Below are 24,134 nucleotides of genomic sequence, written 5' to 3'. Positions count from 1 at the left end.
GTGAGGGGCGGGGGGGAACAAAGCATGCACACGCGTGGATTTTTGTTGCCGCTTTCACGACACGCATTGAGAATCTTTGTGTTTTTTTCAACGAGCAGCGTGAAGGTCGGCGTACAGCTATGAAGAAGAGCCATTGCCCCCAAAACGTCGCCGATTAAATATATGTAGATGTTTTCTTTTTTTTAAATGCGGTGCTGTTGACGATCCGTCTGGGTTTCATCATGGGCGGAGTTAGACTGGGAGATATGCAGGGCCGGATCACGGTCCCGTGAGGTCCCTGGTCACGTGTCTTTTGGAGGCCCCCCCCGCTTTCCTATATTGGTGTCTTTCTTGCCTTCCTCCTCGCAAAATCATTCACTAGATCGACAAAATCTCGCTGTCTGACAAGGCTCTGACTCTATTGACGTAAGTGACAATGAGCTGAGACGCGTTTGGCAACGCGCTACTCTGCAGCTCACTTTTTATTCTGCCTGCAAGCGAAAATGTCCGCTCACCCTGGCAGTTTGTCACTGGGAGAGATAGAAAAATCCGAAGTGCCACGAAAACATTGGGGAACACTGACTGCAGATTAAGCGCCTGAAACGTCTCAAGCAATTTAGTTGGGTGCTTCTCACCCTCAGAGTCAGACATGAAAGACTTGAATTGAATGAGTTCGTTGGCAAAGTTCATGTCCAGGTCTGATGGATATGCAGCGGAGAGTGTATTTACCTTTTCCACTTTGACTTTACCGAAAGAACCAAGAATATGACATCACTGTTAGACACCTGATCTGACATAAACAGAACTCCAAAGAGACTGGTCAAACGCTTGTAAGCGTCCAAACGATGTTCAAGGCATGCCACTAGCTTATCAATGACCACATAAAATGTTTCTATTTTGAACTCCCCCCCCCCTTAAAGTGTCACACCTGGCTCTGAGCTCTCATCTGCAAATGGTTTGCGTTTCCTCTTTCGCTGAGGATCGTGCTTATATGACTGAGAGTCACCTGTCACATTTAAGGCTGCCCTTTCAAAAGCCTCAAACTGGTCTCGCTGTCCCGCCACAAAATCCCTCAACGAAGAAAAAAGCTGTGCTGCTACAGAGATGTCAATGTCACTTTTCTGTAGGTGCATGCTTGTAGCGTGGAACCGGTCAAGTATGACGTCCCGGAAATATGCCATGAACACCATCTCTAAGGTGTCCAATTTAGCACATAGTCCAGCGGCCTCAATTCGAATCTCTTTTCTCATTATCATCATTGCACATACCACCGAAGGCCTCTCGAATGTGGGTGTAATTTCTCCACAGTGCCTTGGTTAACTCTGCCCGAGCAGTCCACCGAGAACTGGACAGCGATGTTAATGTCAGTCTGACATCTGTCTTCCGAAAGACGTTCCCCCATCTGTGTGTGGATGAAGAGCAAAATGTGTACAGCGACTGCAACATGTAAAAAAAAAATCGTCAGCCTCTGGGCTACTGCCGTCTAAGGCGTTAACACCAACTAAGTTAAGTGAATGCGCTGCGCAGGGCACATACTCTATCAGAGGTTTTTGTTTTGTTTCAGGTGGGCCTGTAGCCCATTGTATTTTCCTGACGTTGCTTGTATTGTCATATGACTGCCTCTACAGTTTGAGAGGTCCAACCCAAGTCCCTCCACCATCAAAGTCACACGGTCTGCTAAACTTTTACCGGCGTGGCTCTCAATTGGCTCAAAGCCCAGGAATCGCTCCACCACATTCCCGCTGCCGTTAACAAATCGGAATGTGAACGTCAATTTGTCCACATGTGACACACTGTAAGCGCGGAGGGCCCCGGGATCCCTCACACTGTAGGTGCCGAGGGGCCTCGGGGCCCTAGTGGTCAGATCGCGCTTTAAGTCCCAGAGACCTAGGCGTCCTAGTGGTCAGATCACACTTTAAACGCCAAGGGGCCTGGGGGGGCCCTCACATTGTAAGCGCTGAGGGGTCTGGGGGGCCCTAGTGGTGAGGTCACGCTATAAGCACAAAGGGGGCCTCGTGGTCAGCTTGCTCTGTGCGCACTGAGGGCTCTGGCGTTCAACTTCCTTCGGAAGTCTTGGGCCACGCACCGTGCGCGGCCTGAGGCTTGGAGGCCACCTGGCAGTCTGAGGCCCGGAGCACGGGCCCCACTGGCCCGATCCATAATCCAGCCTTGGGGAGATGCCCCTCCCAAACTGGACACCTTTATTAGTTTATTTTCAGTAGTTTACAATTAGGATTAAAAACAAATCTAAATTAATGCATTTTTATACAGCCGCGATTCCTAATGCGTGGGACAAGCGAACGTCACCCCCCCCCCCATCTGCCCCAAATATCGCAGTCAAACTCCGCCTCTGGTTTTCAATGGGGTAAGTCGCTAACCGAGACGCGACTTTATACCACAGTTTGGCTCATGCTGCATGGATTATCAATACCAGAGTTAATCATGCCACCTTGCCTCTCTAACCCCCCACCCCCCTGTTTTACAAACTCGCTTCTCTATCCCCAGCAATAGTTGCGTGCGACACAAATTCGTCGGCTACGCGGTTGTCCTCCGATGAGCAACCGAGACGCTAATATCGGGGGACGCAGGCCGACGCGAATTGTAATCCGACGTCTGCATTCGCACGCAATCATGCATGATTCAGACCAACGCGAGAGGACTGTGATTATGTACACAAAGGAGCGAAGAGAAACATCTAAGTGGTGCGATTAATTATTCACGTGTCGTTAATTTATATGAATTATTTATTAAGCGCCAGGCGCCACGATTGTCTGCGTGCCGCCTTTGCTCGGTGGCAACGTGATATTAATTACGGCGGTGGGGGGGGTCAGTCGGGATCACCGGACGAACATATAGACAGACAAATAGATAAGCAGATATACGGATGTACTGTTGAATGGACATATATGCAGACGGACAAACAAGCAGATAGATCGATGATTGATGGACAAGACATACGGACCGGGAGACATACAGACAAACAGACTGATGGACAGATAGATGGACAGACGACGGACAAACAGGTAGATAGACGGATGATCAGACGTACAGACGAGCAGACAGACAGATGGAGAGACACGCACACTGGGAGCCCTCTCCTAGGTCGACTGAGTCTGAAATGATTACCTGCTGCGACCCGTAAAACATTAGCACTGGCGAGACAAAGGCGGCCACACCACCCGTTTAGTGCGCTGCGCTTGCCACGCGCCTTAATAGGTGCTCGCTAACAGCGGGTCTGTGTATAGGCTGCACCAAGGTCGGAGGGAATTGGTTTTGTGTGTAAACTCACGTTGTGTATAATTATAACTCACGTTGTGTCTTAACTCACGTTGTGTATAAACTCACGTTGTCAAGATAAGGGCATGGAGTCTTATCGAACATGCACGGGTATCGCTGACAAAAAAACAAGTCGTGTTTTTTTATTTTGAATCGAATCTACATCTACACATTCCCACCCATAACAAAACACAAAGAGAGTGATTGACAAATCAGCTTCAGAGTGGATATCTCCATATATAAAAGACAAAGTTGTGGATATGTGTGTCTGTTCAAAATGTTTAGCGTACTTCCCGACGTGCAACAAACTTTAAATTTGCCATGGGGGTACTTTCCAGACTATACACCATGCAAACATCATAAAAATACACTTTTGTTTTATTTTGGTTGGGGGGGGGGAGCTCAATAATGCATTTATGTTTTGCAGGGCAAGTGAGCTGTGACGTCAAATCTGTCACGTGACCCGCGCATGTGGAAGCGTAACGCATTGTAGTGTAGTGGTTAGCGCGCTGCGCTACGAACCCGGCGACCCGAGTTCGATTCCCGCTCACGGCCAACACCGGTGACGATTATTTCAACCGCTCCTGGGCCTCCCCTAGGTCGACTCAGCATCAAACGAGTAACTGCTGTGGTGTGTGAACATCGCCACAGGGGAGACAAAGGCGGCCCCGCGTGGTAGATCCAAGTCCCGGGCGAAGTCGGGTAGTACAGCTGGTTGATTTAATATAAGACAAAGACCCCCCCCCCGTGTAGCCTTAACAGACTGTTCGGTCAAGTAGTTGCTTCTACAGTCTGTATGTATGCATTCATTTGACGATTAACGTCTGTATATGTATACTGTACGAGTTAAACACGACCGTTCTAATTACAGGCTACACGGTGTGTTTGTGCGTGCGCGCTGTGCCCCGTTTAAGCGTTGTTTGTACAAGCTGCACAATGCCAAATTTGTACGTTTGCATCAACAGCTATATATATACACACACGGGTCCTTATCATCCTCTCCATCCAATGGACAATCCACTGCTGGATGGAAGCTTCCCTAAGGCAGACGACCGTAACGATACAAAATAGGCAAAGCGCGCTCAGCTATGCGGCGCTTTGTTAAGAAACGATTTGATAGCTCAGCGAATATGTATATCAGACAAATACTCATCACGTGGACATGTGTATCAGACAAATACTCATCACGTGGACATGTGTATCAGACAAATACTCATCACGTGGACATGTGTATCAGACAAATACTCATCACGTGGACATGTGTATCAGACAAATACTCATCACGTGGACATGTGTATCAGACAAATACTCATCACGTGGACATGTGTATCAGACAAATACTCATCACGTGGACATGTGTATCAGACAAATACTCATCACGTGGACATGTGTATCAGACAAATACTCATCACGTGGACATGTGTATCAGACATACTCATCACGTGGACATGTGTATCAGACAAATACTCATCACGTGGACATGTATATCAGACAAATACTCATCACGTGGACATGTGTATCAGACAAATACTCATCACGTGGACATGTGTATCAGACAAATACTCATCACGTGGACATGTATATCAGACAAATACTCATCACGTGGACATGTATATCAGACAAATACTCATCACGTGGACATGTGTATCAGACATACTCATCACGTGGACATGTGTATCAGACAAATACTCATCACGTGGACATGTATATCAGACAAATACTCATCACGTGGACATGTGTATCAGACAAATACTCATCACGTGGACATGTGTATCAGACAAATACTCATCACGTGGACATGTGTATCAGACAAATACTCATCACGTGGACATGTATATCAGACAAATACTCATCACGTGGACATGTATATCAGACAAATACTCATCACGTGGACATGTGTATCAGACAAATACTCATCACGTGGACATGTGTATCAGACAAATACTCATCACGTGGACATGTGTATCAGACAAATACTCATCACGTGGACATGTGTATCAGACAAATACTCATCACGTGGACATGTATATCAGACAAATACTCATCACGTGGACATGTATATCAGACAAATACTCATCACGTGGACATGTGTATCAGACAAATACTCTAAACACGTGACGTTGATTCTCAATGTGGGAGGGGGGAAACCGGAGAACCCGGAGAAAACTCCACGCGACCACGGGTAGAGAGACACGCAAACTAAAAATATACAGCAGCAGCAGGCGTCAGGGTCAGGATCTAACCCACGACCTCCTGTACACCAGGCGAGGTAGTTAACATCTCGCAACAGTAGCGACCCCAATCCATCCAGTACCTACCTCCATCTCCTCGATGGACGATATAACGAAATGGCTCCGTATGTATGTACAAGTAAGTATATATTATTGGGTCTTTCGGTAAAGTCACGTAGATAGGTTAAAAGAAAATAACAAAAAATTTCCTGAAGACGACCGCTGGTGTTGCGATCGAAACGTCGTAGTTTTTTGTAATTTCTTTGTTATTTTTTTTGAACCGATCTACGTGACTTTACCGAAAGACCCAAGAATATGAATTCTTGCAGTCACGAAAGCTTTAAGTCATGATTTAAGTATATATATACACACATACGAAAACAAACACATTCCTATCGCGAAACGGAATCGCCGCTGTGCCAACATCCACTTGTCCAGCCGCCATGCTTCATCAATTGCTGGACTAAGGCCCTCTCCAAGCCGTGAACGATCGAGTAGATGAAATAAAAATGGGTTGAGATGTCTCTCTGTTGCCCGACTTGTTTTTTGTTTGCCGACACGCGGAGGTGATGTTCCCGTCAATACCAATCTGACCAAGCGCCAAGGCGAGTACGCATCACGGCAATTAAATCCACGTGTGTGGATGCGTGAGCGCACATTATTTCTGGTGTTAACATGCGCACAACACATGCACATTTAAACAACTATTTAAAGCTATTTACATGTTTTAGATGAAGCCCACCGAGCTACGAGCTCTCTAACGGAGCGTTCCTGGCCATACGTGATGATAGCTCATTGAAGTGGCTTATCATGTGGACAGTTATAGTATCAGCCAGATCATCTCAACGCGGGTTTATTCTAAATGTGAGGCGATAACAAGCGGATGACCCGGAGAACAATCCACGCCACCACCACCACCACGGGGAGAGAAAGAACACGCGAACTCCGACTATACAACTGGTATCGTCAGGGTCCGGGATCGAACCCATGCTCTCCAGCGTACCAGCGAAGGAGATAACATCTCCTTGCCACCGAGATTCTTCTTTAAGGATTTGTTTATTATCACAAAGCTTTGTTTGTTTAGCTAACTGTTCTGAATTGAAAACGAATTTCTGTTTGTTCTCCTTCCCCCGCACCTCCGATTAGCACGGTTGGCAACGTACGATGCCAAAGAAGTTCAACATACATGCATACAACTGTTAACATGCCAATTTAGAGCAAGCTCATCAGCAAGCATTTAAAAAAAAAAAATTCTCATCAGGCCCCTGCATTATGTTCAGCGCAGTCTCAAATATATTAATATTTAAACAGGTAATTAACTCTATCCCTCTGGCTTCTTTGACTATGTTCTACGCAGAAGGTTTATCGCCCGAAACGTCACCTGCTATATATGTATTTGTTCTAACCCCACGGCGATATTGACACGGAACGTGTTGAGTTTGGCTGTCTTCATTGTTGCCGTAATGCCAACGCAGCAGTAGCAGCATCATCACCAACATAATTATTTCATATTCGTACTGCATATTTCATTATAATTACACTCTCAAGTTCTTGCAACCTTGTTCAATTTAAGGAACGTATAGACTGTGATCTGTTACAACGTTTAGTGGCGCTGTTTGTTGTTGCTCGCCGTGCGTTTTTGGACCATTTGGGCCTGCCCGCAGCAGTCGCGATGATAGACGTAGGCGTGTGTGAGCACACAGCCATATCGCCTCGATATGTGAACACGCATTCAAATGTGTGTTTGTGTGTGTAAGCACACATCGATGTTTATGTGACTGCAGATTAAATGTCTTTTGCGTGTGTTAGCACATGCATTCGTAGGTGCTCGCTAACAGCACTTGCCACAACAGTATGTTGTGGCTATATGGGGGATGTTTGTCTTCGTATATATGTGGGGAGCGGTGGTGTAGCGGTTAGCGCACAGCATGACGAACCCGGCCACCCGAGTTCGATTCCCGCTCACGGCCAACACCCAGTGGGCTTCCCCTAGGTCTACTCAGCCTCAAATTAGTACCTGGTGCGGTGTGTAAACATCGCCACTGGGGAGACAAAGGCAGCCGGGCGTGGTGCTGGCCACCCAGCCCATAGTATTCCGTGCCGGCCTTCGTAGGTGCTCGCTAACAGTACTTGCCCCAACAGTCTGTTAAGGCTATGCGGGGGATCTTTGTCTTTAGATATGTATTTTGTGAGCACACTGTTTCAGTAATGTGTATTTATATATACGCACGCATGTATGTATTTACATGTATCTGAGCACAGATTAAAATTCACGTGTGTGTGTGTGTAAAAATACACGTGAATCAAAATTTATTTTTGGAGGCAGATCGCGTAAAATGTGTCGTACACCCTTCTCCACCCGAGTTGTCACGTGAACACTCGTACCAATGTATTACTGCTTCAGCACACCGGTGTGTTGGAGAGAAATCCGCAACAATCGGTCAAGAAAGCCCAACGTGTTAAATGTTCACGTATGTATGTATGTCTAAATGAGCACGTGTGTATGTATGTATACATGAGCACGTGTGTATGTATGTATACATGAGCACGTGTGTATGTATGTCTAAATGAGCACGTGTGTATGTATGTCTAAATGAGCACGTGTGTATGTATGTCTAAATGAGCACGTGTGTATGTATGTATACATGAGCACGTGTGTATGTATGTCTAAATGAGCACGTGTGTATGTATGTCTAAATGAGCACGTGTGTATGTATGTCTAAATGAGCACGTGTGTACGTATGTCTAAATGAGCACGTGTGTATGTATGTCTAAATGAGCACGTGTGTATGTATGTCTAAATGAGCACGTGTGTATGTATGTCTAAATGAGCACGTGTGTATATATGTCTAAATGAGCACGTGTGTATGTATGTCTAAATGAGCACGTGTGTATGTATGTCTAAATGAGCACGTGTGTATGTATGTCTAAATGAGCACGTGTGTATGTATGTCTAAATGAGCACGTGTGTATATATGTCTAAATGAGCACGTGTGTAAACCCGCAAATTGTAGTGCAGCGAGCTGCGCTACGAACCCAGCAACCCGAATTTAATTCCCGCTCATGGCCAACACCAGTGACGATTATTGGAACCGGTCCTGGACCTCCCCTAAGTTGATTCAGCCTCAAATGAGTACCTGGTGTGATGTGTAAACATCGCCACTGGGGAGACAAAAGCGGCCGGGCGTGGTGTCGGCCACCCAATCCCTCGTGTCTTGTCGGACTTCATAGGTGCTACTCACTAACAGCACTTGCCCCAACAATCTGTTAAGGCCATACGGGGGATCTTTATCTTTGTAAGCACGCATGTGTTTACAGTGCTGTGTGCAGCAAACACTGCAAAACATCTATGTGACTAGTACATGACGATGCCTACGAGTGAAAATGCACATTTTGGTTTAATTACCATGTTATTTTAGCAGCACACGAGCGTTACAACATAAACTCAGTCTAGCAAGCTACCTCTCGGTCAATTACCCTTCTTGAGAAGCTGTTCGAATAACAATATTATAATATCTGTGTTATAACGCAGTGTTCGTGACTGATATTGTCATTTGTTTTTAATGTATTTGTAATTGAATACAGCACAACTGGACCTACAGTGCCTTGTAATTATTGAAAAGTCATTGTTTTCATTTGTACGAATGCGTGTGAGTGCCCGTGTAATGCACGTGTACCAGCACATTTTATATACAGTACATATTAATCATTAACTGCATATGGTTAATGTACTCATTTATGTACAGGGCAATGTGCGTCATGTATAATGCATCCAGCAGTGGATGCGTGCACAGGGCCGCGGGTGATAACACTGCCGCTGACGATGCTGCTGCTGCTGATGATGGTGGTGGTGGTTGTTGTTGTATGAGCGCAATGGATTTGCATTCCCGGATGCTGCCAATGAAGTGGCCACTTCTCGTCTCTCCCGAGCGGCTCTTGTTGTGTGCCGTCCAACGGGCACTTATCTCCATCGACCTCATCCCGGATCGAACCATTGGTCTCCCTTCCTCCATCCCTCCCCTCCCTGCCGCCTCCCCATCGTGAGCGGATCAGGAGCCATCGAAACGGCCGAGTAAACACGGATCTGTGCGGGTTTCTCTCCGCGATCTCGCCCTCGGCTCGGAAATTCCCCTCCAATAATTGTTCAGTGCCCCCCCCCCCCCCACCTAATGTTTATATTTGTTATCGTTACGAAATTGTCCAATTCAACAAACGTAAATCAGCCTTTATCTTTACAAAAAAAAATACTCAACACATTCGTCAATAGTAGCACTAAATAACAAAAATAATAGGCGACGTTTCGGGCAACAATCCTTATTCAGAGCGCACAGCAAGGCCAGAGAGCGATAGCGTTGTATTTGCGTGTGCGTATGACGTAGACAATCACTATCGTGCTCTGATTAATTGTCATCATAGCCCATATGCAGAGCTGCCGTCAGGACATTCACACGTATAGCGGTTCAGCCCTTTATCAATCCACTGCTGGATTAATGTCTCCCCACGCTGCGTTTGTCATGTAGTGGGGGTGGGGGGTTGGAAGAGGGTTGATTAACCATACTTCATCACGCTGATTAGAACGCGAGTGTGAAGGACCCGTGGGTTGCGGAGTTTGGGGTCCGTGGTTCAGATATCACTCGCCACTGATGTTAGCCGTGTCCGGGAATCGAGCGCTGATTGCCCCGGTGCACAGCGCGCTCATCCCGCCATCGCTTCCTTCCCTCTGCGAGATCCCGCAACAGTTACACGACCGACAGCCGACCTACAATGTCTTCTCTGACAATCTCATCATCATCACCATCGTCATCACCATCATCGTCGTCGCCATCGTCATCACCACCATCATCGTCGTCACCATCGTCATCACCACCATCATCATTGTCATCATCACCATCGTCATCACCATCATCGTCGTCGCCATCGTCATCACCACCATCATTGTCATCATCACCATCGTCATCACCATCATCGTCGTCGCCATCGTCATCACCACCATCATTGTCATCATCACCAGCGTCATCACCATCATCGTCGTCACCATCGTCATCACCACCATCATTGTCATCATCACCAGCGTCATCACCATCATCGTCGTCGCCATCGTCATCATCACCATCATTGTCATCATCACCAGCGTCATCACCATCATCGTCGTCACCATCGTCATCACCACCATCATTGTCATCATCACCAGCGTCATCACCATCATCGTCGTCACCATTGGCATCCTCTTATTTCACGGTCAGCAACTCCTTCAAGGGCCGCTCTTGCAGCCTCATCGTCCACCACCAGCTGGCAATAGAAACTCCCCTCGTTGCACTGAACATCTTCAATCAAGGACCGCTCTTGCAGCCCCAGAATCACCGCCATCTGGTAATAGTCATTACCCTTTATTTGAAGCTTTCGTGACTACAGGAATCCATACTCTTTGGTTCTTTCGGTAAAGTCAGGTAGGTAGAAAAAATGATACGCAACACAAGCAATCGTCATCAGGTGAGACAACTACAGCAAGAAATACACTGCTGTCTCACCTGATGACGATTGCGTGTGTTGCGATCGAAACGTCGTGATCTATTATTTGTTATACCTACGTGCCTTTACCGAAAGAACCAAAGAGTTTGGTCATTCCCCTTGTCGTAGTCAACATGTACCTTGAGGACCATTCTTGCAGCCTCACCCTACCATCGGGCCTTAGCTTTTCCCTTTGCTCACTGATTCCTGGATGGATGTCACTTCAATGCAGCACACGTATCCCACCAATAATGAAGACAAAGATCCCCCCGTATAGCCTTAACAGACTGTTGGGGCAAGTGCTGTTAGCGAGCACCTATGAAGGCCGGCACGACACACGAAGAGATGGGTGGCCAGCACCACGACCGGCCGCCTTTGTCTCCCCAGTGGCGATGTTTTTACGCACCGCACCAGATACTCATTTGAGGCTGAGTCGACCTAGGGGAGGCCCAGGACCGATGTCACATAATCGTCACCGGTGTTGGCCGTGAGCGGGAATTGAATTCGGGTTGTTGGGTTTGTAGCGCAGCGCGCTAACCGCTACACCACCGCTCGCCACAGAAGCACACGAAGTTGTAAATCGCTCCATCTCCGCTGCTCGATGTCCTCTCGGGCTTGTTTTTTCTACCACCTTTTGTTGCCACTCCGTCCTTAGTCTCGACCACCACCGAGCGTGCGGCAGCCTCTCCGTGCTCTCTGCGCACAGTCTTTTTCGCTGTTTAGATTATTTATATTATTTGTCTGCTGTAGATTTCTTCATGATAAGCCACTTCGTTGAGCTCCCATTTGTGGCCAGGTCGCTTCTGAAAAGAGCTACACAGCTCAGTGGGCCTTACCTGGTCAAATAAAAACAGTTTAGTTGTAAGTTAGATAGCAGCGCAGCAAGTAGATTGCCGACATACGTGCACCGCTTTGCGCGTGTTCCCTCTCTCTCTCTCTCCCCACGTGGTGTTTTCTCCACACACCGCTGTCTCTTCCCACGCGCAGCACAACGTCCAAAACGTTGATTTTGGCGAGCACCTCATTGCTGAGATTCAGTCTGTCTCATTTGCGTGAACCAAAAAACTCAACACGTTCGTCAGTAACAACACTGTGGCCTTGAAATAGAAGAAACAACTATATAATAGGCGGCATGTCGGGAAATGGCCCTTCAAGGCAATACTGTTTGGTGCATTTGGTGTAGTTTCGTTTAATGTTTGCTCTTATATTTTTTAGTGATTCGTTTACCTTACCTATACGTTGCACTCCTATCGTCTGCTTGTATTGTTTGTTGTTGTAACTTTCTTACCCACCCCTACTAGACATCTATGAAAATGAGCTTTAGAGCTCATCGGATTCCTCCAGTACAAATACATATTCTGATTCTGACCGTAACGAGAGTGATCTCCCATTGCACAACGCACGAAAGCCTCCATATGAACCGAGTCAAACACGAGTGTGAAATTAAATAATGCTCTTTAATGAATCCACGTTATAGAATTATTTAAATACGGGTGAGATTTCCAACACGCGCGAGATTCGGCAAGACCACGGGATAGAGTCACATCTTGCCAAAAGGACATCACGCCACACACAATCACGCCACGCCACACAAATGTTCGGCAATTTCTTTCAATTCCTTCATTAACCCGCTCTGACCAGCGTGGTAATTGTATGGTTGCCATGATTTATTATTATTGTTACATATATACTTTTTTTTTAGATAATCGCACGAAAATGTCATTTCGCCATGCAACACGCAAATCTGGCCGAGGTGTGAGACAGGGTATAGGCGCAGCCCTGCAATTACTTGGTCACGTCACTGCTGTTGGAAGGGACCTCTAGAAGGGCGGGGGGGGTCTAAAGAGGGGGCTCTAGAGGGGGGGCGGGTTCTAGAGAGGGGGCTCCAGAGTGGTGTTTGGCCTACTCTTCCATGCTGGTCAGTAAGTCTTGGAAGAGGTGTGAGCGCCCACACTTTACCCCATCCACAGGCGACCTGTAGGTCGACTGAGCGTGGTGTGAACCCAGCAATGTTGCTGGGTGGGCAGTGGGGGAGGAAGGTGGTGGGGGGGGGGGGTCATTTAAGTTACTCGCCCAATGTTTACACCTGCCGCGCCTGGAGATCGAACCGGCGACCTCTGGATTTGCAGGTACAATGTTGCTGCTGCTCACCGTTTAACACCGCGGCAGCAGCATCGCTATGAACATGCATACAGGGTTCCCTCGCTTTATGCGGTAGATGCGTTTAAAAAAAAGTAAGGGCAACAAGAAAAACCGCCGCCTCAGAAGTAGTGCCTTTACGGTACACACACAGTACACACACAGTACACACACAGCACACACAGTACACACAATACACACACACAGTACACGCACAATACACACACACAGTACACACACACTACACACACAGCACACACACAGTACACACACAGTACACACACACAGTACACACACACTACACACACACAGCACACACACAGTACACACACAGTACACACACACAGTACACACACACTACACACACACAGTACACACAATACACACACACAGTACACACACAGTACACACACGCAGTACACACACACTACACACACAGTACACACACACACTACACACACTACACACACACAGTACACACACAGTACACACACAGTACACACACAATGTTGTCCCACGTCTCGACCGTGTAGCCGCATGTAGAGTGAATTCAAACCGCATGAAGCGAATTCTTGGGTAGAAATATTTTAGCCGCATTTTATGCAAAATCGCACAAACCTAACCAGCATAAAGCGAAGGAAATCTGTACTTTATATATATAATAAAACATATACACAGCTACCCTGTTTAGCCACATAGAGACTGTTGGGGCAAGTGCTGTTCGCGAGCGCAAACGCACTCGGCATGTACACACTCACGTAGTTACACAGTCACGTATTTATAACACGCCTACAATTAATATGGTATAAGCACAAACACATATATATATACATACACATGTATGTGGGCAGTTGACGGGCTCAGAGATGGTTATTCCGGTGACAGCATAACACACCTGAAGGTGATCTTAGTTTTCTCTAAAGTTAAAACTTATCACGGACATCATTTAGAACAACATTGACAACAAATGTACCCGTGGGTCTGTCGTGCTCGTAAATACTAAATTAGACATTTCGTATCGCTCGGAGCACGTGGGCACCCACCGCATAGACACACACAAACAGAACGCCCGGCTCGGTCAGCACGATTTCTCACCTGGGGTTCCGATGAGAGGCATTGTCAGTCTCGACTTAAAACTTTCGTGACTGCAGGAATTAATATTCTATAGTTCTTTCGGTAAAGTCACGTAGATAGAAAAAATAAAAATCAGCTGTTCCTGATAACGACCGCTTGTGTTGCAATCGAAACGTCGTGATATTTTAATCACTTTATTTTTATATTTTTATTTTTTCTATCTACGTGACTTTACAGAAAGAACCAGAGAACATTGTCAGTCTCGTGCAGGGGGCCGGCAACCTGCGGCTCCGAATGCACACGCGGCTCTTTAACGGGCTGCTTCGTCACTCGTTATTCACGCTGCATTGCGGCTCTGGAAATATCGAGATTATTTTTTTATCGCGAATTTGAAAAGTTTGGCTCTCTCTTGTTATTTTGGTTGGCCATCCCCCTGGTCTAGGAATACAAAAAAAAACATATTCTGGTTGTATATAGATATGTAAATTCATATATATGTCTTGCGCTATGAACCCTGCGACCTGATATTCATGACCCCCAAGTTCCTTTCGACAACCCGCACTGACCAGCGGAGTGAAGTATAGTGGGCTACGCAGCTGTATTTATTCAACAAGCCTGACGTATGTTTGTTGAACTTCTCTCGCACCGTACGTAACCAACCCTGCTAATCGGAGGCACGGCCGAATAACAACAAGCTAAACACACAAAGCAGTTGCAAAGAAATTAGTTTGTCAATTCTAGATGATTTAAAAGTGCATAGCTCCAGTGGCTTCCTCGCATCGGAAGGAAGATCGTTCCAGACGGGCCGCAGAAGCGCATCTGAAAGCGCACGATGCAGTCAACGTCTTTGTTCGATGGCTGAGCCAAAAGTTGCTGCTGCTGCGAGGATGAGCGGAGTTTGGTTTATTCTCCTCGACAGTGGGTGAATAATATCACTGCTGATGAGGCCCCAAAATGGAAAAACCGGTCCAGAATTTGCTTACTTGAACGAATATTGCGGGTATAACCTAGACCATCAGCAGTGGGCTGATGGACTAAAATTAACGAGATTTTTGGTGTGAAGAAATGAGTGTATTTATGTTGGTCCACTGCACCATTCACCAAGCAATGCCTCCGATTTTCTCCGCAGTACTTTAATTAAATGTAACAGTTTAACTCGTACTATACTGTATACGTGTGCATTAGAGTCTAGATGTGTCATGATAATTGAGATCCTGCCTCTGGAACAGTTTGTGGACTATGGACGAGATTTCAAATAAATAAACGTTATTTAATTCTCCTTTTTAAACGTATGTATCGTTTGTATCTTACTTGTGATTCTTTAATATGTTCTTGTTAGTTTTAAAAGTTAGCTTAGCAACACTCAGTCTCTGCCCTCCAGTTAGCGCCTTGGGTAAAAAGATGGGGCCTCGGTTTTGCCCAATCCTGGCGCAGCTTGGCTCCACAGACTCAATAAATAAAACGAAATCAGTGAAATCAGGACTTGAGCCGAGGAACAACCGTGGGGCAGGTCGTTCTCCCGAGGGAGTCACACACGCGCAGGCCGTGTTTCAAAAGAGCCGAGCAGGTGGTTTGAGATGTGAAAAGGTGCCTTGCGTGGTCAATGCTACTGCTGTCGTCAGCTCGCGTGTGGTCTGACGTTGTTGTGTTACGAGACTGGCTTTTGCCATCTGATAAATGACGTTTCACGACATTCACAACATTCTCGAGAATTAATATCTACACTCTTGTTTTTCTTATCAGTTCAAAAATATTGGAGGTATTGCTTCCGGACTGTTCCTTGTGTATGTGTGTGGGGATCGGTAGTGTAGCGGTTAGCGTGCTGCGATACGAACCTGGCGACCCGACAGTGATGATTATCTGAACCGGTCCTGGGCCTCCACTAGATCGACTCAGACTCAAATGAGTACCTGGTCACGATGTGTAAGACATCGCCACTAGGGAGACAAAGGCGGCCGGGCGTGGTGCTGATCACTCAGTCCCTCGTGTGCCGCTCTGGCCTTCATAGGTGCTCGCTAACAGCACTTGCCCCAACAGTCTGTTACGGCTTGACGGGGGATCTTTGTCTTTGTGCGCGATTATCTGAACCGATCATGCGCCTCCCCTAGGTCCACTCAGCCTTAAAATGACTATCTGGTGCGGTGTATAAAAAAAAAACATCGCTGGGAAGACAAAGGCGGTCTGTCGTGGTGCTGTCCACCCGCTACCTCGTGTGCCGTGCCGGCCTTCGTAGGTGCTACTCGCTGACAATGCTTGCCCCAACAGTGTGTTAAATGGTACACGGGGGATCGTTATATTTGTCTATTGCTACTCACACGTGTGAGATATAAATGTGTCAAATACAACACAATTTACTTTCCTCAAGCATCACTCTACAAAACCACCTGCAAACCTATATAGACTGCAACACACAGCAACCACCACCATCGTAAGCCGACATAGACATATTAACTTGTTGTAGAGCCATGAACAGAAAATTAATAAAGGAGGCCAATAAAGCAATGGAGCACGAGCCGGATTTAAGAAAGGGTTCTCTACCATCGTCAACATAGTCGCACACACACACGCGCGATCAATACACGATTGTGGGAAAAGACACAACGAATGTACAATGCCAATACGCCCAGCCTTGGCAGACGGGGAATTCGACTCAGTGCAAATGTATATGCAGTTATCCAAACTTGGCCAAAGAGCAAAATGCGATATCCAAACATAAATACACACGCGCACGCATTATACATGTCATGAGAAACTTGTATGTTACACAAGTCAGTTGCTTCGGTACTGTTCTGGTCATTATACCAACAGTTTATCCAGGAATCTTTATATTTCCTGAGAAGGACCAGACGTCAACAAAGGAACTTTTAATTTGAATTCATAGATTACAACAACGACAAACCCAATTCGCTTTATATCTGTATCGAATCGGATTGTCTCTTATATGCAACATAGAGCAGAAATATCTATGTATTATACATAGCCACAGGTAGCTGAGTTGGCATACCATATATATAACGCTCGCGGCGTGCGAATGCGCACGTGTGTGTGTGTGGACACGTGTGTGTGTACACGTGTGTGTAGGTGCACGTGTGTGTGCACGTGTGTGTACACGTGTGTATGTGTACACGTGTGTGTGGGTACACGTGTGTATATGTACACGTGTGTACAGTAGGTCGCTTTGTATAGGTAGAACATTGAACATTCTTTACATTCTTGAGTGGAGCGACGTTTTAATAGGCGGAGTCTAACGTCAAATCGTGCTCGCGCGCATCATCATCAACATCTCTATCATCGAATAAGTACGTCTGATATGTAAGCCAATATGATCATTATTCATGCGCGTACGTTTAACTCTTATATACGCAATTATCAAATGTATATGTAATCATCGCCGTCATAATCATCATCTAATCGTCATATAATCGCCACATTTTTTTCTCCGCTCAATCAATCAAGAAGCCTCACTCATCTCTATGGGCTGCTCCTAGTCAGCGGTGGAAATTCCACATTCCCATGACGGCGGCCGGTTTCTTCCACAGGTCCACCACTGTTGATTGTCACGTAGCAAATGGTCTAATCACCATCATCATCAGCAGCAGCAGTATCAGCAGCAGTAGTCTCAGCAGGAGTAAGTGCTTTGTCTCGGAACTCTAGTGCGAGTGTAGCCCCTCGTCCGTCTCGCTGTAGTGCAGGGGAGAGGAGCTTTGAGATTCCCCGTCGCTGTTGCACACACAAGGAGCCATCCCTCGTTGCCCCCTTCTCCTCCTCCTCTGCCTCTCTCCATCCTCATCCACCTCATCTGCTCCTCCGCCCCCTCCTCCTCCTCCATCTCCCTGCACGAGCGTCATCCCACCAGACGCGACGTCTTCCGCGCCGTGCGCCGCCTTCATCACCTTCACCACCTCGTCCTCCTCGTCGTCCTCATCCAGATCGTCGTCGACGTCATCCTCATCCTCGTTGTCGTGGCCGCGCATCTCAGCGTTGCCTCCGTGCCCCAGCATGGCCTGCAGGTGCTTGATGTACCGAATGGCCGCGCGCAGCGTCTCGACTTTGCTCAGTCGCTTGTCGCTGAACTCGTCAGGAAGGTGGTCGCGGAGGCGCGCGTAGCCCTCGTTCACGCACTTGACCCGCTGCCTCTCGCGCTCGTTGCGCTTGCGGATGAAGGCCGGCTCGAAGCCCGCGTACTCGTGGTAGAGCGCGAACGCGGCCGCCGCCGCCGCGGGCCCCGACGTGGCCGAGTAGCCCGCGTGGAGGTGGTACGGCAGGCGGCCCGACGCGGCCGCCGCCGCCGCTGCCGCCGCCGCCGCCGCGGCTGCCGTGTAGGCGTCGTGGTACGCGGGGTCCAGGTAAGCGGGGTCCACGGGGAACGGCAGGTGGTGGTGGTGGTGGTGATGGTGCGGATGGTGGTGGTGATGCGGGTGAGGGTTGTGGAGCTGATGGTGATGATGATGCCCGCTGTCTGTTAGCGCTGGGTGGTGCGGGTGGTGGTGGTGGTGCGGGTGATGGTGGTAGCGCGTTACGGGGTCAGGGTATGAGCCGCCGACTCCGCCGCCGCTCCCGATGCCGCCGCTCCCGATGCCGCCGCTGCCGTAGCCCATGGGCTCCGAGGAGACGGGGATTCCGAGCTGAAGGCACGTGGGTGCCGCGGGGAATTGAGCCATGCGCTCCATCACGCACGCGTGGCTCTCTCCGTCCATCGCTGTGATGATTCAACGGGCGCTTTGAGGCCACCACACACACGCACGCCCGCTCCCCCCCTCCTCCCTCTCACTGCCCGTGTCTCGTTATCACTGCGTCTCTGGGCGTCCGTCTCTCTCGGGTCCCTGTCAGGGGCGCCTTTTGGAGTGCCGATCGACAAGACGCGACAGGTGACGACTTCGACTCACCGACTGCAGGAACGACCACTCACGACTCGTGACCAAGCGACAATCGAGGTTAGCTCGAAGCCCCTCTGCCGGGCTGACGTCGGTCCCCAGCCGCAGGCAGTCGAAGCAGATCCATGCTGAGCCGCAACTATTCAGTTGTCAATTCCCCTCCGCGCTCGTGCTGCGGCGTCGTGTCCTCGACGATTATCACCGTCCCAGAGCAACGCTCACCGCCTTTTCACGGGACGCCGACACACTCACACACTCACAAAAAAAAAACAAGGTGGGCTTGACTCCGGGCTTCGTGGGAGCCGCGACAATTGGACGGCACGGCGAGTGACGTCGGGGACACCTTGAACTCGCCCCCGAGTGGCCCTCCCCGCGAGATGCGCCGTGGACTCGGTGTCCCCGTGCGCGTCACGAGGCACGTCCCGTTGCCGGCGAAATCGAGTGCAGTTCAAACGTTCGTTTGCCGTCGGTTCGGATCTTGCGGCCAGCGCACAATTTACGCGCACGCGACGCACGAGTGCGCGCGCGCTCGTGCGTTTTGTGCGCGTGTTTATTGCGTGGTGGGGGAGCGGTGGTGCAGCGGTTAGCGCTACGCTGCGCTGTGAATTGCGACGTCCCGAGTGCGATTCCCGCTCACGGCCAACACCGGTGACGATTGTCTGAACCGGTCATGGGCATCTCCCCTAGGTCAACTCAGCCTCAAATGAGTACCCGATGCGGCGTGTAAACATCGCTACTAGGGAGACAAAGGCGGACGGGCGTGGTGCTGGCCACTCACTCCCTCGTGTGCCGTTGCGGCCTTCATCGGGTGCTACAGCACTTGCTCCTACGGTCTGTTAAGGCTATACGGGGGGGGGTCTTTGTCTTATTGCGCAATGATCTATGAACGGAGTAATGCATTGCAGCGAGATGCTTGCAGCGTCGCTGCGCCGGGAGGGATGGCGAATCATCCATCCATCCAGCAGTAGACAGATCATGGCTGACGATCAAGATCAAGATGTCATCGTGGCCAAAACCGTCGCAAGCGCTTTCTGTTCCCTCTGCCGGATTCTACAACTATTCCAAGATGTGGCGTAGCAGCATCCTGCCACCTGACCTTAGGTCTTCCCCTTGGCATGGCTCTCATGATGATGACCATGATGCTCACGGTGATGATACTACTGCTGCTGCGTGCGCTCCACGTGGAGCGAAACGTCGGACATCGTGCCGAACAACACGCATGGGCACAATCTGGAAACACGACAGTGAATGATGTGGTTGCGTCGTCGGACAATTGGAATGGTGCGGTTTTGTTCAACAATTGTTTGGTAAAGAAGTACGTGGTGTGTGTAAATATATATCTAACATATAATAAACATACACGTACAAAGATCCCCCGCATAGCCTTAAGCGACTCTTGGGGCAAGTGCTGCTAGCGAGCACCCACGTCGTGCATCAATTTTAATATACGCTTGAATAAATGTCAACGTATTCGTCGTCCATGTGTGCTGTGAAGGAGGGCCGTTGCCCGAAACGACGCCTATTATATATTTATTTTAATGACCACACTGTTGTTGACTAACGTGTTGAGTTTGTTGTTTGTTTGTGTTGTTTAACCGTGTCTGTGCACCGCTAGCAACGCAGCGGTAACAGACTCACCAAATACTTTGTCTTTAATAAGTACGGTATTTTAGACTGTTGCGATTTTGTTGTTATTTACCTCAATTGTATCACGATATTCATTCGGAACCCCCTCGCCCCCTCGCCGATCCGGTATTAGCATCACTCCGCGTCAGAGTACCGGCCGCAGACAGAGGGAGTCAACATCTCGCCACGGTGGCTAAGAGATGTTGACTCCCTCTCCAGGTACACAGGAGGTCGTGGGTTCCGATCCCGACCCTGACGCCTGCTGCTGCTGTATATTTGTAGGCTGGATGTTCTCCCCGCGGTGGCGTAGATTTTTCTCCGGGTCCTCTGTTTTTTTTCCCCTGAACATTTCAGAATCAGCGTGCGCTTAGACTATTCGGCTGCTATAGATTTCCACGCGATAAGCCCACTTCCTTGGAGCTATTATTTGTAACAATAGCTATTATTTCTAATAGCTAGGTCGCTTCCGAAAAAGAGCTACATAGCTCAGTGGGCCTTACCTTGATAAAAAGAAAAGAGTTTAGTTTTACGGAGATGCCAGATAACTGCTGCTGAAATCTCTATACATGAGGTCGTGAATCCACAGTTGGGGAGAAAGGAGATGGGTGCTGTATTGTCCCACCCGCACTGCCACAGAGAGAATTGCTCCATCGCAAGAGAGCAAATATCTCAGCAAAGTGAAGTGTGTGTGTACATGGACTCCTCTACTTACGAACACTCGACTTAATAACTTGCAGAGATACGAACAAACCTGTCCGTATTTTCAGTTGCCTTTTCGGGCCGAGAGTCGTAAGTTCAACCGCCACGCAATAGATGGTGGTGGCGGCATCTACATCTGCAGAACATAAAAACCCAGTGGCTTCTACATCTAGAGGAGATTATACAACTTGTAAAGCCACTCTCCTTGTTTAGTGTACATACCGTACACAATAGTTTGGAATTAACAGGAGTAAAGTTGGACTTACGAAAAAAATCGACGTACGAACAGACCTCTAGAACTTAACGCGTTCGTAAGTAGAGGAGTCCCTGTTTGTTTAACTTCTTTCGCACCGTTTGTAGTCAAGAGTTCCAAATCGGAGGTGCAAATACAAAACTTAGCACGACGATCTCATGCAGTTGTAGGTGACCCGGCTGAGACCATTATCCCCCGCATCTCTGATTAGCACGTTCGGCTAACGTACGGTGCGAAATAAGTTTAACATGCGTACGTACATACCATTGACTCAATTTCCACACTCGAGAACCCGGCTTAGTCACGGTCCTGGATTAGAATCCACAGAGCTCTCGCCTCTCTGCGAGTCACCCTTTCACCTGAGCTGTTCCCGCCGTTGTTTACACTTTTAATCTCAAATCTTATTTAAAAAATGAGATGAAAAAAACCTGTTTCCGATATGCATCCTTGTTTTTTGGTCGATGATGTTTGGCCGTGTCGGGTGGTGGAGGGTTACGACACATTTATAAATAACGCGATCTAGCCCAAAAACCTTTATTATGAATAATTTTGATCGCGAAAGCCGACGTGTTAAACTCGATGATGTTTATCGATGTGATATTGATGTCGCATTGACTGATAACGGGCGAGTGAGCGACCTTTTCATTCGGTTCAAATCACCCCACGGCTTCGATCCAGGGATGGAATTGACACAATGTCATTATGATTATGTTTAGTTTATTTATTATATTGATTTGACATGTTATTATAATTGAACACAAGTAGCCTCGACGTATATTATATGTGATCGTGAATGTATACGTATATTTATAACCCAGTGAGAGCTTAATTGAAACTACAAATTTTTGTTTTTTAACGAGGACATGGGATATCATGATGTATAGATATACATCATTCACAGCCCTTGGTTTTTCAATTGCTAAATGGATGCAGGCCTTTCCACAACTTTCGGTCATACGGGTTGCTTGACCATACTTCACCACCCCGGCGAGTGAGGGTTGATGAAGAAGGAGCGACTGGGTGTTAGCCGTAGCTGATGTTAGGACGCAGAGCGTGCTTACACGCCAACGCACGCATATAGATACACAGACAAAGATCCCCCGTATAGCTTTTACCCGGATTCTCGTGCAAGTGCTGTTCGCGAGTACCTATGAAGGCCCGAACTCTCACGCGAGGGAGGGAGGGTGTTCGGAACCACTCCCGGCCGCCTTTGTTTCCCCACAGCACTGATGTTTGCACACCGCACCAAGGTGATCACTTCAGAGTCGAGCGAGCGAGCGGAGGCGCAGCGCTGCTGAAGATTTACGTCACTGACGTTGTCCGTGAGTGGGACTCGAACTCGGGACGCCGGGGTTCGACGAGCAGCGCGCTAACCGCTACACTACAGCTAAAAAACAAAGACAAAGATCCCCCATTTAGCCTTAACAGACTGTTGGGGCAAGTGCTGTTAGCGAGCGCCTATGAAGGCTTGCACGGTACACGAGGGGAATGGGTGGCCAGCACCACGCCCGGCCGCCTTTGTCCCCTTAGTGGTGATGTTTACACACTGTACCAGATACTCGTTTGAGGCTGAGTCGACCTAGAGGAAGCACAGTACCCATTCAAATAATCGTCACTGGTGTTGGCCTTGCGGGGAAATCGAACTCGGCTCGCCGGGTTTCGCAGCGCACTAACCGCTACGCTACCGCCCCCCACCCCCAACTACCACTAATTTGAGGCTGAGTCGACCTAGGGGAGGCTCACACTTTCTGTGTCGCACACACACACACCTAGACGCGCACGCACACACGGCGGTGTGCTCGTATAAAGGAAGCCGGCTTCTCGCGAGGACCAAGTCCCCGATCAAAGAGGCTGGAGTTGAAGTGCCCCCTCGAGTGATGTCCTCCACTCGCTTGGAGAGCCCCGACACCTCTCTGGCTAGAATATCGAGCCGCGTTTAGAGACGGGGGTCCAAGCGTTAAGGGAGAGGGGAGGCGGAGAGAGAGAGAGAGGCGAGAGAAGGCGGGGGAGAGATGAGAGAGTAGGAGGTGAAGTGATGGGTAAGACGGAGGCTTGACCCCACAGACAGTTGCTATGAATTCCACGTTGTGAAACGGTTTTTTTTCTTAATCCAGCCATTCCCGATCCGCTGCTGGATGAAGGCTTTCCCCACACTGTGTCAGTCGTGGGGGTTATTTTGCCATAATGATAATGTGAATAATAATAATCACACTCTCAACATCAACAACACAATATCACTATCATAATCATGATAGCAATCGATATCATCACAATACAATAATTATTCATCATGTAAATGTACATGCGTGCATAGTCCATTCTCGATCCACTGCTTAATGAAAGTCTCTCCCACACCATACTTCACCATACTTGTGATTGCGTGTTACATCAATGATGTTTGCCACGTCCGGGAATCGAACTCAGGTAGCTGGGTGAAACGTATGCTGAAAAGAAATCTTAACGGTAGCGGAGTGG

General features: G+C 48.3%; 1 protein-coding gene across 1 annotated transcript; it reads right to left on the bottom strand.

The window, feature by feature from the left end:
* Positions 1-10,995: 10,995 nt before the first annotated feature.
* LOC116945439 (uncharacterized) lies at positions 10,996-19,325 on the bottom strand. Its single transcript, XM_076069439.1, has one exon. It carries the CDS (start codon positions 18,902-18,904, stop codon positions 17,858-17,860), a length of 1,047 nt encoding a protein of 348 aa, XP_075925554.1. The 5' UTR covers positions 18,905-19,325; the 3' UTR covers positions 10,996-17,857.
* Positions 19,326-24,134: the final 4,809 nt, after the last annotated feature.

The sequence above is a fragment of the Petromyzon marinus genome, chromosome 24 (genome assembly GCF_048934315.1).
Source record: "Petromyzon marinus isolate PM22_M1 ecotype Great Lakes invasive population chromosome 24, UKy_Petmar_22M1.pri1.0, whole genome shotgun sequence".
Taxonomy (NCBI): domain Eukaryota; kingdom Metazoa; phylum Chordata; class Hyperoartia; order Petromyzontiformes; family Petromyzontidae; genus Petromyzon; species Petromyzon marinus.
Note: the sequence above shows the minus strand (reverse complement) of the source record. Positions and strands in the feature narration are given on the sequence as shown.

Coding starts and splice junctions, on each gene's coding strand:
- LOC116945439 (XM_076069439.1), bottom strand. CDS start 18,904: ATGGACGGAGAGAGCCACGCGTGCGTGATGGAGCGCATGGCTCAATTC.